At 41.6% G+C, this 17,064-nt stretch overlaps 1 protein-coding gene and 1 long non-coding RNA gene across 2 annotated transcripts; both read left to right on the forward strand.

Annotated features, from left to right (window-relative positions):
* The first annotated feature begins 293 nt into the window (after positions 1–293).
* LOC129842710 (zinc finger protein 239-like) lies at positions 294–3,582 on the forward strand. Its single transcript, XM_055911334.1, has 3 exons — positions 294–335; positions 387–603; positions 1,782–3,582. The coding sequence occupies exons 1-3, from the start codon at positions 294–296 to the stop codon at positions 2,564–2,566; spliced, it is 1,044 nt and encodes a 347-aa protein (XP_055767309.1). The 3' UTR covers positions 2,567–3,582.
* Positions 3,583–9,097: 5,515 nt separating this feature from the next.
* LOC129842705 (uncharacterized) lies at positions 9,098–10,990 on the forward strand. Its single transcript, XR_008757667.1, has 2 exons — positions 9,098–9,968; positions 10,653–10,990. It is a non-coding gene; the product is annotated as an uncharacterized LOC129842705 (long non-coding RNA).
* The last annotated feature ends 6,074 nt before the right edge of the window (positions 10,991–17,064 follow it).

A 17,064-nucleotide genomic window follows, 5' to 3' on the forward strand; every position in this document is an offset into this window, starting at 1 on the left:
GTCTTTCAGGCGACGCTGCCAGCGTGACGTATAATCTAGTGGACGGTTCTTCATAAACAGCTCGTCAACCACCTCGGTAGCTTGCTAGCCAACATAGCCGAAAGATTCAAGCTATTTATTCGCTTTCGGTGTATATTACCTACTGTGTTTTCGACACACTTGGGTAGTATCTACTTGTTAACCTATTTAATTTAATATTACGTTATTTTGTATTAGTCAGCTATAGTAGCTGGCTGGTTAAGTTAGCACTAGCCTAGTCGCTAATGATAGCTAGCTAGCTATTATCCCCGACCATGAGCTCACTAAATATCCCCCCTCTCGTTAAAGAAGAGGGGGTCTGCTGGACGGAGAAAGAAGCTCTGGGGCAGAATATTGTCGTGAAATAGGAGAAGGAAGAAGATGATGTGATAGTAAAACAAGAAGTAGAGGATGAGGCTGTTACAGTGAAAGAAGAAGAGAAAGACGCATTCAGAGTGGAAGAGGATGTTACATTGAAAGAAGAGGAAGAGAAAGAGGAGGAGGCAGTTTTTGGAGTGAAGAAGGAGAAAGAGGGAGAGATAACGGTCATATTGACAGAGGAATCAGGAGATCTGATTACCACCAGTAAGTACTGTCTTAAAAACGGGCTCTAACTCTTTAAAGGTTTTGAATGAATGTGTGGTTTTTAAGCAGCATGCTACTGAAATTCTATAATTGAAAATGTTGTTCTGTACTATAGGAATTAATGTGATAATATAATGTTAAAGCTACATTTTAAAATGGGTGATTAAAGCCCTGAATGCTGATTGGCTGACAGCCGTGGTATATCAGGCGTATACCATGGGCATGACAAAACATGTATTTTTACTGCTCTAATTGCGTTGGTAACCAGTTTATAATTGCAATAATCCACCCCGGGGGTTTGTGATATATGGCCAACATACCACGGCTAAGGGCTGTATCCAGGCACTCTGCATTGCGTCGTGCGTAAGGACAGTCTTTAACCATGCTATATTGGCCATATACCACACTTCCTCGGGTCTTATTGCTTAACTGTAACGTGTATACGATCAGAGTCCCCCCCCCCACCACAAAATCACAACTTAATTGTCTCACAGAATGGCAAACAACCATCTCTGTTCAGCCTATAAACACGACATTATCTATTATTATAGAGCTCTGCTCAGCCTGTAACCATGACATTATCTATTATTATAGAGCTCTGTTCAGCCTGTAACCATGACATTATCTATTATTATAGAGCTCTGCTCAGCCTGTAACCATGACATTATCTATTATTATAGAGCTCTGTTCAGCCTATAAACATGACATTATCTATTATTATAGAGCTCTGTTCAGCCTGTAACCATGACATTATCTATTATTATAGAGCTCTGCTCAGCCTGTAACCATGACATTATCTATTATTATAGAGCTCTGCTCAGCCTGTAACCATGACATTATCTATTATTATAGAGCTCTGTTCAGCCTGTAACCATGACATTATCTATTATTATAGAGCTCTGCTCAGCCTGTAACCATGACATTATCTATTATTATAGAGCTCTGCTCAGCCTGTAAACATGACATTCCCTGAGAGATTAGATTTCGAGCTCTACATCATTTGTTTTTAAATCTCACCGTCACCAAGTTTATTTTTAATGATGTAATGTTGTGAAGACTGACGTCAGGTTATTGAGGGATCTAGTCTAGATTAAACCTCATAGGAAGACAATTTTATTTAATGCAGGTTTCATTCAGGTCTCTCTGTTTAACTAAATCATCTGTTTGTCTTTTGGCAGGAGAGAGACCAGACTCTGACAGCGGGAAGAGTTCCTCAGAGGAAACAGACCCAGAGACGCCTAACCAACACCACTGCTCCCACTGTGGAAAGAGTTTTAGATGGTCAGGGAGCCTGAAAATGCATGAGAGAATACACACAGGAGAAAAGCCGTATCACTGTTCTCACTGTGGAAAGAGTTTTAGGTTGTCAAGTAGTCTGAAAATGCATGAGAGAATACACACAGGAGAAACGCCGTATCACTGTTCTCACTGTGGAAAGAGTTTTAGGATGTCAGGGAGTCTGAAAACGCACGAGAGAATACACACAGGAGAAAAGCCGTATCACTGTTCTCACTGTGGAAAGAGTTTTACTCAGTTAGGGGCCCTGGTTGGGCATGAGAGAATACACACAGGAGAAAAGCCCTACCACTGTTCTCACTGTGGAAAGGGTTTTAGGATGTCAGGGAGTCTGAAAACGCATGAGAGAATACACACAGGAGAGAAGCCGTATCACTGTTCCCACTGTGGAAAGAATTTTACTCAGTTAGGGGCCCTGGTTGGGCATGAGAGAATACACACAGAAGAAGAGCCATATCACTGTTCTCACTGTGGAAAGGGTTTTACGTGGTCAGGGAGTCTGAAAACGCACGAGAGAAAACACACAAGAGAAAAGCCTTTCCAACACACTAATACACAGGAGGAGACAACATACCACTGCTCTCATTGTGAAAAGACATTTTCCCAGTCAGAGGACCTGAAAACACACGAGAGAATAGAGAGGCTGTGTTCTGACTTGTGTTTCTGACTGAGAATTTGTCCACGGCCAGGATTCACAGGACCAGGGTGTCCGCTATGGACACCTGGAAGAAATCAGCAGCGGACATTTCTGAAGGTTTATCCAACAGACCTATACATCCATGAATGGGTCTCTATAATGTGTAACTATTTCTGAAGGTTTATCCAACAGACCTGTACCACCATGAATGGATCTATAATGTGTAACTATTTCTGAAGGTTTATCCAACAGACCTGTACATCCATGAATAGATCTATAATGTGTAACTATTTCTGAAGGTTTATCCAACAGACCTGTACAACCATGAATGGGCCTCTATAATGTGTAACTATTTCTGAATGTTTATCCAACAGACCTGTACATCCAGGAATGGGTCTCTATAATGTGTAACTATTTCTGCTGTATTGTGATGTATTGTTTAATAGAGGTACTATGTTAGGTATATTTATCTGTGGTTTTATTTCAACAGATTCTACTGATGCTATTAGATTGTACTATGTTAGGTATATTTATCTGTGGTTTTATTTCAACAGATTTTACTGATGCTATTAGATTGCTGGGTGGGGGGAGTTTTATATATACAGAGACTTCAGAAAGTTTTCACACCCCTTGACTGGTCCCACATGTTGTTGTGTTACATCCTGAATTTAAAATGTATTTTTATTTCACCTTTATTTAACCAGGTAGACTAGTTGAGAAGAAGTTCTCATTTGCAATGACACATACAACAACACAGAGTTACACATGGAATAACCAAACATAAAATCAATTATACAGTAGAAAAATCTATATAGAGCATGTGCAAATAAGGTAGGATAAGAGAGGTTAGGCAATAAATAGACCATGGTGGCGAAGTAATTACAATATAGCAATTAAACACTGGAATGGTAGGGAATGTGAATAGCAGAAGATAAATGTGCAAGTAGAGATACTGGGGTTAAATGGATTCAATACCCCATAATGTCAAAGTGGAATTACGTTTTTGGAAATGTTTACAAATGTAATTAAAAGCCTAAATAAGTTCAGGAGTAAAGATTTTGCTTAACAAGTCACATAATAAGTTGCAGGGACTCACTGTGTGCAATAATAGTGTTTAACATGATGTCTGAATGACTACCTCATCTCTGTACCCCACACGTACAATTATCTGTAATGTCCCTCAGTCGAGCAGTGAATTTCAAACACAGATTCAACCACAAAGACCAGGGAGGTTTTCCAACGCCTCACAAAGAAGGGCACCTATTGGTAGATGGGTAAAAAAAAGCAGACATTGAATATCCCTTTGAGCATGGTGAAGTTATTAATTACACTTTAGATGGTGTATCAATATACCCAGTCACTAACTCAGTTGCTGGAGAGGAAGGAAACCGCTCAGGGATTTTACCATGAGGCCAATGGTGACTTTAAAATAGTTAGTGTTTAATGGTTGTGATAGGACAAAACTGAGGATGGATCAACAACATTGTAGTTACTCCACAATACTAACCTAAATGACAGAGTGAAAAGATGGAAGCCTGTATAGAATACAAATATTCCAAAACATTCATTCTGTTTGCAATAAGGCACTAAAGTAATACTGAAAAACAATGTGGCAAAGCAATTAACTTCTACTTGGTACTCATCCCGGATCCGGGAGCACCCTCATCAGTAAAAAAGCCGACTAGCATAGCCTAGCATAGCGCCACAAGTAAATACTAGCATCTAAATATCATGAAATCACAAGTTCAAGACACCAGATGAAAGATACACATCTTGTGAATCCAGCCATCATTTCCGATTTTTAAAATGTTTTACAGGGAAAACGCAATATGTATTTCTATTAGCTAACCACGATAGCAAAAGACCCAACCGCATATTTTCACCATTTTTTTACTGCATAGGTAGCTATCACAAAACCGACCAAATAGAGATATAAATAGTCACTAACCAAGAAACAACTTCATCAGATGACAGTCCTATAACATATTTATTGTATAGCATATGTTATGTTTGAAAAATGTGCATATTTCAGGTATAAATCATAGTTTTACATTGCAGCCACCATCACAAGTCTCACCAAAGCAGCTAGAATAACTACAAAAACCAACGTGAAATACCTAAATACTCATCATAAAACATTTATAAAAAATACACGGTGTACAGCAAATGAAAGACAAACATCTTGTGAATCCAGCCAATATTTCAGATTTTTTAAGTGTTTTACAGCGAAAACACAATATAGCATTATATTAGCTTACTACAATAGCCTACCACACAACCGCATTCATTCAAGGCACGTTAGCGATAGCGAATAAACCAGCAAAAGATATAAATTTTTTCACTAACCTTCTCAAACTTCATCAGATGACAGTCCTATAACATCATATTACACAATACATATATGGTTTGTTCGAAAATGTGCATATTTAGCGGTACAATTCGTGGTTGAACAATGTGAATACTAGCCAAACTGCACAAAATAATCCGGATATATTTCTGACACTCACATCATCTAATCAAATAACTAATCATATACTTTACTAAAAAATACAGGTTGGACAGCAAATGAAAGATACACTAGTTCTTAATGCAACCGCTGTGTTAGATTTTTAAAAGTAACCTTAGTACGACATACAGCTTACGTTATAGTGAGACAGCGCCTGAAATCTGGGCGGAATATAGTCTAAACATTTTCGACAGAAATACGAAATAACATCATAAATGGTTCCTACTTTTGATGATCTTCCATCAGAATCTTGTACAAAGGGTCCTTTGTCCAGAATAATCGTTGTTTGGTTGTAGAATGCCCTCTTCATCTGTCGAATTAGCAACCAAAGCTGGCCATGCGGCACGGAAGTGCCCAACTCACCAGAACGCATAACAAACAAAATACCGAAAATCGCAATCAACTGATATAAACTGATATAACTCGGTTTAATATAACTAGTTTATGATGTTTTTAACACATATATCAAATAAAATCAGAGCCGGAGATATCTAACGTCGATAACGAAAGCTTTTCAGAACACAATCCAGGTGACCCTTTCGCGCCATGGTGAAGAAAGGAAAGAGTGGTCGCGTCATTCCAACAGGTCTTATTCGGCCTCAGATAGAGCTATACACCCCATTCCAATTTTCACTGCCTACTGACATCTAGGGGAAGGCGTATGCAGTGCATTTAGACCCATAGATTCCATGCAAATTAATAAACTGACCCTGGAACAGAGCCCTCGATTTCAGATTTCTCACTTCCTGACAGGAAGTTTGCTGCAAAATGAGTTCTGTTTTACTCACAGATATAATTCAAACGGTTTTAGAAACTAGAGTGTTTTTGTATCCAATAGTAATAATAATATGCACGAGCAAGAATTGAGTACGAGGCTGTTTAATTTGGGAACGATTTTTTACAAAGTGGAAATAGCGCCCCCCCTATTGAGAAAATTAACTTTATATCCTGAATACAAAAGCGTTATGTTTGGGGCAAATTCAACACATCACTGACTACATATTTTCAAGCATGGTGGTGGCTGCATCATGTAATGGATATGCTTGTCATTGGCGTCACTAGAGGCCTAACTACAGTCCCTGGTTCTAATCTAATGATCATTAGCTGCATCATTTTATGGTTCTAATCCAGGCAGTATCACTTCCAGGTTAAGCGAGCAGCGTGTCAAGATGTGCAGTGCGGCTTGGCAGGGTCGTGTTTCGGAGGACGCATGGCTCTCGACCTTCGCCTCTCCCCCGAGTCCGTAGAGGAGTTGCAATTGGATTTCATGACATTGGTGAAAAAAGATATATATAATACACTGGTACTGAAATTAGATTTTTAATCACCTGGCAGATGTGTCAAACCATGTAAACACCTGCAAGACTTCGGTTAGAAGTGAATCACCTGGCAGATGTGTCAAACCATGTAAACACCTGCAAGACTTCGGTTAGAAGTGAATCACCTGGCAGATGTGTCAAACCATGTAAACACCTGCAAGACTTAAGTTAGAAGTGGATCACCTGGCAGATGTGTCAAACCATGTAAACACCTGCAAGACTTCGGTTAGAAGTGAATCACCTGGCAGATGTGTCAAACCATGTAAACACCTGCAAGACTTAAGTTAGAAGTGAATCACCTGGCAGATGTGTCAAACCATGTAAACACCTGCAAGACTTAAGTTAGAAGTGAATCTCCTGGCTGATGTGTCAAACCATGTAAACACCTGCAAGACTTAAGTTAGAAGTGAATCACCTGGCAGATGTGTCAAACCATGTAAACACCTGCAAGACTTAAGTTAGAAGTGAATCACCTGCCTGGACATCCTAAGAAGCACACAGAGACCTGAATTTTGAAGTCGGTTTTATAATACTTGTGAAAACTGACTTCAGGTTATTGAGGGATCTAGTCTAGATTAAACGTCATAGGAAGTTTTATCATGTGGAGGTTTCATTCAAGTCTGTTTAATTAAATAATCTGTTTGTCTTTGACAGGAGAGAGACCAGACTTTCCTTCTGACAGCAGGAAGAGTCCTTCAGGAGAACCAGACCCAGAGACGTCCAAACCAGCAGGACGACATCACTGCTCCCAGTGTGGAAAGAGTTGTACTCAGTTAGGGAGCCTGAAAACACATAAGAGACACACACAGGAAAAAAGCCTTTCCAATGTTCCCAGTTAGGAAACCTGAACCAGCATGAGAGAACACAAGAAGATGTACCGCTGCTCCCAGTGTGGAAAGAGATTTACCCGGTTAAGGTACCTGAAAGAGCATGAAAGAATACATACAAATACACAGGAGGAGAAGACATACCCCTGCTCTCATTGTGGAAAGACATTTTCCCAGTCAGAGTACCTGAAAACACATGAGAGAATAGAGAGGCTGTGTTCTGACTTGTGTTTTTGACTGAGAATGTGTGTTTTTGTTTGGGCTGTCAAAATTGAGTTTACTTAATGTAATGTTAGTGTACTGTTTTTTAAAATTGCGATTAATCCATTGTCTGAAAGGGTTAAAAACACGCTGAAAACATCCTAAATACATACTATATACCGCTGCAATCTACAACGTCATGTAAAAACAAGATGTCATGGAGGTTAAATAAAGTCTGCTTTATCAATGGAACATATTGTGACCCGTCATGGAGGTTAAATAAAGTCTGCTTTATCAATGGAACATATTGTGACCCGTCATGGAGGTTAAATAAAGTCTGCTTTATCAATGGAACATATTGTGACCCGTCATGGAGGTTAAATTAAGTCTGCTTTATCAATGGAACATATTGTGACCCGTCCACTGGGGGGCGCTGTAGAGTCATAATATCCATAACAACTACAGGTCAAACAGGGAAATGGTTCACATCGTTTTTCCACCATTCATTTTCCCCACAGGGCTGTGTTTTGTTTAGGCTCACCCTGGTGTGACGTTTTGATAACCATGTAAATCTCTCTAGGACAAGGTGACTGAGGGTGAATGTACACTAGATAAATAGCGGTAAACTGCTGTGTGCCGCTTAGGCCGCCCGTTGTGACTCCGTCAAGAATTCAGCAGAGCAAGTTTGTATGAAGGTCTGGTTATTAAATGGGTACATAGTTCAATAGTAATATCCTCTAAAACGCTCTGGTGACAAACTTTGCTGCCCTGTTTCCAGTTGTCCACATGGCTGGGAGAACCTGTTCAAGTAAGTAAATAGTTTTTCTTTACATTTTCAAAATCTATGTATTATTAGCTAACTAGCTACAGTGCAGGCTAACTCAAATCTAGTTGGTTAGCTAGCTATCTAGCCAACTTCAAAGACTGTATAGATAGCTAGCTAAGTTAATTAAATATCATCAGCTACCTAACTTCATATTAGCTAGCTATCTTGATGTATTTATCACTGTAAAAAACAAACTCCAAATGCATTTGTAGGTAGCTAGCTAACAGCCATGGAGGAGGGTGAAAGGATAGCAGCCCCAACTGTCAGTGAGAGAGGAGGCTATTCTGGATAGGGCAGGTACTTTTGTGTAGTTCCTGTCCCTAGACGTGAGGATGGAGATAATAGTAACATAATATTCAGTGTGGTGTAATTTGACTATAATGAAGTGTGTTTCTTGAGGTTTTCTGTCCTCAGATAAAGAGCGCTATGAAAGCCAGTCTACATATGAAGAGGTCCCAATGAAGAGCAGTGGTTCTCAGTCCTGGGGACTCAAAGAGGCACATTGTTGTTTTTGCCTCAGCACTGCACAGCTGATTCAAATGATCAACTCATCAAGCTTCAAGTGGTATTTATGTATTCATTTGTGATGTCATCCTTGATATGATCCTGTTATTGTCAAATGCTACACATGTACATATGTGTGCCCATGCATCTATCAATCCAATGTTATCATGATTTGTTATCAGGGATATTATACTTTAGTAATCCACAATGACCTGGTGATGTAACAGTCTAATAATTACATTGTCTTCCATATTCCTACAGATACCTTGTAACTGGAGATTCCTTCAAAACGATTGCCTACAGTTACCCTGCAGGGCACTGCAAGGTTGGGTGACCAGGGTCATCTGGGACTGCCTCCTGGAGGAATTCAGGTGTGTGAAGGCTACCTGTGTCCTGTGTAACTTCATGAGGATGGACACGAGGACCAGGAGGGGATCTGCAGCTGGCCGCCGTGTCCCAGAGGAGGAGTCTGCTGCTCTGCAGGATGTTTCAAGGACGGTGTCCAACAACGCAGCAAGAGAGGCAATCCGTGTGCAGGAGATCTTCACCTCCTACTTCTTCAAAGAGGGTGCTGTTCCCTGGCAACACCATAGACTACACTATGCACAACCAAAGGCTCTTTTAAGAGCCATCCACATTGCAATAAGAGTATTCTTCCATTTACTTAGCTATGTCAACTGCAGTTATTCAATTCACAGTTTCTCTCCCTTTGATTTCTACTTCTCAGGTGAGGGTGCTGTTTAGGTAAGGGTGTGATGTCTGTGCAAAAACAAAACAGGCTATCTTAAATCACTAATATTGAAAAAATTTAGAACAATTGGACACCCTATAACCCACACCTACACACTCATGTATCAATCTGATTGATGGATTGTGTTGTGCAGTAAGCAGGTTCAGGTGTATAACTGTGGCTCCTTCCACCTTCAAAGAATAGGCAAGAGGGCCAACCATGGAGAATAGTAAGACACTATATAACTACACTATATTGTTTGTCCTCATGTGTCCGTTCATGTTTTTCAGCATAAAGTACTCTGCAGCCACTTAGTGTGGTGTGGACACCAGTCGAGGCCACACACAGATTCCTGTTGAACACTGTGGCTTTAACTACCTTATTTTCTCAATAACAGTCTCTCTCCTTCACTTCATCCCTCTCTCCCCTTCTCCCTAAATCCTCTAGGTTATATCAGCTGTGTCGGTGAACCCCTCCTGCATCTGAACAGGCTACATCGAGGGCACAGCATGGTCAGAGGTGAGAGGTCACATGGTCAGGTCAACAGGAAGTATTATTAAAGAGATGCTTTACATTGAAATACAGACAGAGATGCAGTAGTCCCAGAGTTAATGATCCCAGGTCAGTTTATATTATACAGGAAGTATTATTAAAGAGTTGCTTTACATTGAAATACAGAGAGATGCAGTAGTCCCAGAGTTAATGATCCCAGGTCAGTTTATATTATTTTTATTTATTTATTTTACCATTATTTTACCAGGTAAGTTGACTGAGAACACGTTCTCATTTGCAGCAACGACCTGGGGAATAGTTACAGGGGAGAGGAGGGGGATGAATGAGCCAATTGTAAACTGGGGATTATTAGGTGACCATGATGGTTTGAGGGCCAGATTGGGAATTTAGCCAGGACACCGGGGTTAACACCCCTACTCTTACGATAAGTGCCATGGGATCTTTAATGACCTCAGAGAGTCAGGACACCCGTTTAACGTCCCATCCGAAAGACGGCACCCTATTATACAGGAAATATTATTAAAGAGATGCTTTACATTGAAATACAGATAGATGCAGTAGCCCCAGAGTTAATGATCCAAGGTCAGTTTTGCATTTCACCTCCTGATTGATGACTAACAATGTTAGAATAAAAAATAAAAACACAAGGCTTAAACATGCTCTCTCTCTCCATCTGTCTCTCGTCTGCAGAGATGTTTTGATGTGAGAGGATGCCAACCCCCAGTCCCATCATCGCCACCTCACCCTCTTTTAAGATGACCTTTGTGCCGACTAGAGACCCTATTATGTAATTGTAATGAACTGAGAGAATTTTTAGGTTGCACTGTGATTCATTAATCATGTGCTGCCTTCCCTGCTCCTATGTGCTTACCTCTTTCCCTTTCTGTCTTTTACACCTCTCTCTCTCCATCTCCTCTTTCTTCCTCTGTTTTTATAATGCACAACAGATGTGCATTGAAGTACAGATTGAACTTGTATTTGTAACACTTGGATAATGAGCTTTTCAATAAAGCGTTTCACATTCTCTACTGGTTGAAATGAAGTGTAATGTGATGAAATACTCCACCTATCCTGTGTTTATCAGATCAATGCAGATGAAGGGCATTAGATGTTGAGATGAACCGGTGTTGGAGTATTTACATGATGCATAGGAAGTGTAGTGTTCTGTTTTTTTAAATTATATTTCTGTATATATGAATTAACTAGTTAAATCCTGTTTCTAGTCTAGTAGTTACAATGTGTAACCATTGATGTCCCAGGACCAAGATTGGTAAACACTGTTGAAGTGTATAATTGTAATACATACATGCAGACACAGCATCATTCAAAGACTGGAATTTGATACTCCTGGTATTGGATATGACTGAAAAATCATCTCAAAGACATTCATACTTAAACTGCACTTTTATTTGCCACGGTAGAGTACATGATTAGTGATATATTAAATGTACAGGCTACAATGTGGGGATCTCATGCATGGTAATAACTACATGTATATACGACTTGCATCCTTGGCACAACATATTATATTCTACTCAATCCATAGGCTTCATTAATGTCATTCAGGCTGTTTTGAAGTTGATACAACTGGCTATGATAGCTGAGGTTCATAGCTAGGTTCTGGACTAATATGTATACCAAACGTTTGGGTCCATACACAGATCGGCTAGATAGCTAGCTACACATCCATAGGCATAGAGGGATTTTAATCATCCACTGCACAATAAGCAAGAACATAGCTAGCTACGTGATTTCATCTATCTGCATGGCAAATATCAGCAAGGCAAGCTTACAAAATTGTACATTCAATTTGCTGTAAATTCTTCAGCTAGCTAGATTATTTACATCCACTGTTACACAAAACGAAAGCCTGGTTTGCTGGTTGTTTCATGAGTCCCTAAAACAACCAGAATTACAATTTCATTCTCATGTCACAACACCCATAAAGCTAGCCAGCTAACTGGCTAATGTTAGCTAGTCAGCTAGCTCTAGTCAGCTAGCTGGCTAATGTTAGCTAGTCAGCTAGCCGGCTATATCGCGATTTTCGTAAATGAATTTTATGTTAAAAAAATGCATAATCGTTTGTCTCTACATGAACAAACATTCCTGTCAACTGTACATGTTTTTGCATGATTTTTTATGACGTTATAATCCCTTACAGTTGCTTCCATCCTAGTATTTCTGTCCGCTTTCTTTGATTCTGTTCAGTTTTGTGTAGGGGTTCCCATCTCTCCTATTACTTCTGTCCGCCATCTTTGCTGAATAAAGTCTAACAGTTAGTAGTGCAGCAGCCTCCCCCCGTCCTAGTGCCGGCCCGGTAAGACGTTTCTGATGCGATGGAACGGTTGACGAAAATAAGAAATCACAGAAAAAATATATTGACTGATATTGAATTATTTAGGGGGGGGGGCTAATTTATATTTTAGGACTAGCTATGTTCCTGATTCCTACCTACCTTTTGTCTGAAAATTAAATTTACATTTTACTCAACTGCGTTACCCACTTCAGTCAGCAGATGGCGGTCTGGGGCTTTAAGGCAATGCTGCTACCGTGACGTATAATCTAGTGGACGGAACGCCTCTTTCAACAGCAGCAACAGTTCGTCAACCACATCGGTAGCTTGCTAGACAAGATAGACGAACCAATAAAGCTCTTTATGTAGCAGTGTGATGTTGTTCCCCTTCGAGGTAATGTGTTTTTGTTTTGTGCCTATAATCTAGTGTAAAACAGTGGGGGTGAATGTAGCAGTGTGATGTTGTTCCCCTAGATTACGCACCAAATTGCACACAAGGACCAATTCAAATAGGCCAGGTCAAGAGGGGATGTTAATAATCTGATAATAATAATAATAATTCAGTGTATTTTTTTATTTAATTACAGCTGCATAGCTAATGTTTTTATTTGGTGTACAAACACTTTTTCATACCAATATTGTACATACAAGTGATTGTAAAAGTTTTGTATATTTTGGTTTGGCCCATCGCGGGTTATCTGTATCCCCATACCACTTTATCGTTCTCTTTTGCCTGACCCTCGGCTAGCAAGGTATGTTGTCCTTGGCTCCGAAACTGTTTAATATAAAACTGTCATAAGGTTATACAATGTACTGTTTTGCAACCATACGTTTGTTATAGTGTGGAAAGTGTAGGAATTTATGTTAACAAGTTTCACAGAGCTCACTGACTGGGGTATCTGTTGTAACTTCTAAGTACTTGTGACAGTGGTTGAGTGAGTGTACATGTGCTCGCGCAGGTGCCGGAGAGCTGTGACTGCACCAAGGGTAACGTGTGTGTTGTCTCTTCGTGTGCAGGTATGTCTTTTATTTTGTCAGAATTATGTTCTGTATAGTTTTACTTGTATATGCTGTTGTGCAGCGAGTGTGTGCACGCAGCACCTGTTAATTCCTTTTGGCGCTCTTTTGCCTGACCCTCGGCTAGCAAGGTGCCGGAGAGCTGTGACTGCACCAAGGGTAACGTGTGTGTTGTCTCTTCGTGTGCAGGGCAAATAAAAAGATTTCAACGAGCAGACCATCAGTTGTGGCAGCGTCTTCATTAAGAATTACACAACGCAGAACGAACCACGCTACAAACTGGTGCCGCGACCTGCCGACTGGTTAGCTCAAGCTGACCACCGGAGCTGTGCATGTGGAGGAGATGCGCGATCCGCGCATGCGCACTTGTTGATGGTTTGCTATAAGTGAATGTATACTGTAAATAGTGAAGGTGAATGTAGCATATTCACTAGATAATTGTATTGGTGTTTATTTGCATGTTTTGAGGGAATTTGTTTATTGTATTTTTTTTTTGTATTTGTATGCAGTAAATTACATTGTAGTTTAGTTCTCTATTGAGCCATGGAAGACTCTCAAGTCCATAAGATGAGTTATGCTGGGGATTTTGGTGTGGTTAGTGTGGGTAGAGGGAGGGGTGTCCATGCATTTACACCATTTGTACAGTCAGCTCCTGGGAGTAGAGTGTTTGCTAGTCCTGAGTTTACAAGCACTGGGAGGGGTAGGGTGTTTACTCCACCTGACCAGGGTATCCCACCTCTGTCTCTTGATGTACCATCGTCCCCAGTCCTCAGTAATAATGGGACACCGAGTCAGCTTAGTGACCTTATAAAGCAGATTGGTTCAGAGATAGGAGAATCTATCAGAGCGAGTTTACTGCAGCCTGGGGCTTCAAGTCTTTCTCCTGCCCATTCCCCTGACCAATCCCAGCAGTTTCCCCGGCCTGAACAATGTGGGTCAACTTTTATTGATGCGTCCAAGCTGAATCTGGTTGTGAAGTCAGAGGTTAGTGCTCCACCTTTCTTCAGGGGTGATGGCTCAGATGAGTACTCTGTCCTGGAGTGGGAGGAGCTAATGGGAGTCTACCTAGAGAAGAGGGGTTACACTGGGTCTGAGAATGTTGGGGAGGTGATGTCTAGGCTCATGGGGAGGGCACGGGATGTGACCAAAGTCTGGATGCGTAACAACCCTGTTGTCACAGATGTTAAGGCAGTGTTCAGTGTTCTCATGCAACACTTTGGGGATACTGTCTACTCAGGTATGCCATTAGCTGATTTCTATTCAATGAAACCATATGCTAATGAGGGTCCACTAGATTTCTGGATTAGGCTTAACAAAGCTGCAGACGCAGCTGAACAGTATCTTGTAGGTGAGGGTAGAACTTTGCCCAATCAGCGCTCAGAGTTGGCAGTCATGTTTGTGCGCAACTGTCCTGATAAAGAGTTGGCCCAAGTGTTCAAATGCAAACCCCTTCGTGACTGGACAGCCAGTGAGGTACAGGATCGTTTGGATGAACTGTTAAGGGAGCGTAAAGCATGTAGAATACAACTTTCACAGCAGGTGGCTGCTGTCTTCGACTCCCCCCAGGAGGAAGTGGATCCTGAGAGCAGACCTAATGTGTCATCTTTTTCTCGATGTGACCGTGAACCAGAACAGGCCCAATCTGTATCTGAGGGTGGGACATTAGAGAAAGTTTTGAGTATGCTAGAGAAGGCTCTTGTCAGCAATACTCAGTCTGTGAACAGAGGGCCCCGTAAACAGTTCCCCAAACGTGAGCGTGAGTGCGCTGTCTGTGGAAGCACTAATCACTGGACCAAAGCTCACTGTCAGATGCACCAGCTGTGTTTCAAGTGCTTCTCTACTGGCCACATGAGCTTTGACTGTAGTGAGACTGGGAAGCGAAAGAGCCCTGAATGTGGACAGACTGGCAGGTCTGTAAAACTAGAAAGCCTCCATTCTGAGGAAGGCAATGTGGGGCAGGCTAATTTTTCCTCTACTGATGATGATGATATCCAATCTGTTTATTCTTATTTTTGTGAGTCAGTACCCAAGAACAACACAGTAATTTTTCAGAACACAATGAGAATTTCTCAGAATGACAGTTTGTTTTACACCACCGTGCTAGTACAGGATAAAGTTGAGCTGAAGGGGATGTTAGATAGTGGGTCCATGGCTACTACTCTGCGCGCAGATATTGTACCTCGGTTGAGGGAGGCAGGAGTGGTAGAGGGGAACTTTCTAGCTCCTTCAGACATCATACTGGTGGGTTGTGGTGGGACGCAAACTAGCCCAGTGGGCATGTGTGACTTGAAACTACAGCTTTATGGCTTCAGTTATGTAGTCCCAGTGCTGATTGTAGATGGGCAGGTTGATGAACTCATTGTTGGCACTAACGTGTTGAAGTCTCTGATTAGACAGTTCAAATCAAATGACAGCTACTGGCGGGTGGTGGGTACGCCAGGTCCCTCTGGCCAGTGTGAGGACAGCCAGTTCCTGCGTCTCCTATCAAATCTGGAGAGATGGAGAGGAGACTCCATCCCAGATAAAGTGGGCACCATTAAGTTGAAGAGGGCAGTAACGCTCCAACCCATGAGTGAGCATCTGGTGTGGGGCCGCTTACCCCCAAAGACAAAACTCTGTGGGCAGTACTGTTGTTGTCGAACCCAGCACGTCTCGTTGTGTGAATCGACACATACTAGTAGGGAGAGTAGTTACGCCTCTGTGGGGGGATGGATGGCTCCCTGTGAAGATTGTGAATCCAACAACTTCGCCAGTTACCCTGAGACGAAATGCTAAAGTGGCAGATGTGTACCCTTGTATTGCATTGGAGGATTTTGATGATGTCAAGCAGCAAGCTGCTTACCAGAACGTGGCAAAAGTACGATGTGACAGCTCACATGGCAGTCTTACAGCTAAGAGTTCAGTTGGTGGCACTGTAGTTAATGGCAACAGTACACTGAGCAATCTTGGACTTCAAGGCCTGTCTGTTGAGGAGTGTCCAGTCTCACAGTTCTGGAAAGACAAACTTGTCGGTTTAATTGAGAAGTATGACACGGTGTTCTCTAGACATAGCCTGGATTGTGGAGAGGCAAAAGAGTTCTGCCATCGCATACGGCTGACTGATGACCGCCCATTTCGATTACCTTATCGTAGGCTTTCTCCAGCTGATTACCAAAAACTCAGGGAAACACTGGATGATATGGAGGAAAAGGAAATCGTCAGAAAATCCAGCAGTGAGTATGCCTCACCATTGGTGCTGGTATGGAAAAAGAATGGGGACTTGCGTCTATGTACTGACTTTAGGTGGTTAAACGCCCGCACAGTGAAGGATGCTCATCCACTGCCTCATCAGGCTGATGTACTGGCGGCGCTGGGAGGTAATGCCTTCTTCAGCACAATGGACTTGACATCAGGGTACTACAATGTGCCACTGCATGAAGAGGATAAGAAATACACTGCCTTTTCCTCTCCTTTAGGTCTGCACGAGTACAATCGTTTGCCTCAGGGCCTTTGCAACAGCCCGGCTACGTTTATGAGAATGATGCTGACCATCTTTGGGGACTAAAACTTTCTAAGTCTCCTTTGCTATTTGGATGATCTGATGGTTTTTGCTAAGACGGAGGAAGAGAGTCTGCAGAGACTTGAGATGGTTTTCCAGCGGTTGCAGGAGCACAATCTTAAACTGTCTCCGTCTAAGTGCAAGTTTTTGAGGAGGTCTGTTAAGTTTTTGGGCCACATCATTTCTCAGGAGGGCGTAGCCACTGATCCTGCTAAGGTTCAAACCATTTTGAATGTGACTGAGAGTGAGATGAT

Source organism: Salvelinus fontinalis, unplaced genomic scaffold, assembly GCF_029448725.1.
Source record: "Salvelinus fontinalis isolate EN_2023a unplaced genomic scaffold, ASM2944872v1 scaffold_0061, whole genome shotgun sequence".
Taxonomy (NCBI): Eukaryota; Metazoa; Chordata; class Actinopteri; order Salmoniformes; family Salmonidae; genus Salvelinus; species Salvelinus fontinalis.

Coding starts and splice junctions, on each gene's coding strand:
- LOC129842710 (XM_055911334.1), top strand. CDS start 294: ATGAGCTCACTAAATATCCCCCCTCTCGTTAAAGAAGAGGGG. Junction 336..386: donor CTCTCGTTAAAGAAGAGGGG/GTCTGCTGGACG, acceptor GTCGTGAAATAG/GAGAAGGAAGAAGATGATGT. Junction 604..1,781: donor AGGAGATCTGATTACCACCA/GTAAGTACTGTC, acceptor GTCTTTTGGCAG/GAGAGAGACCAGACTCTGAC.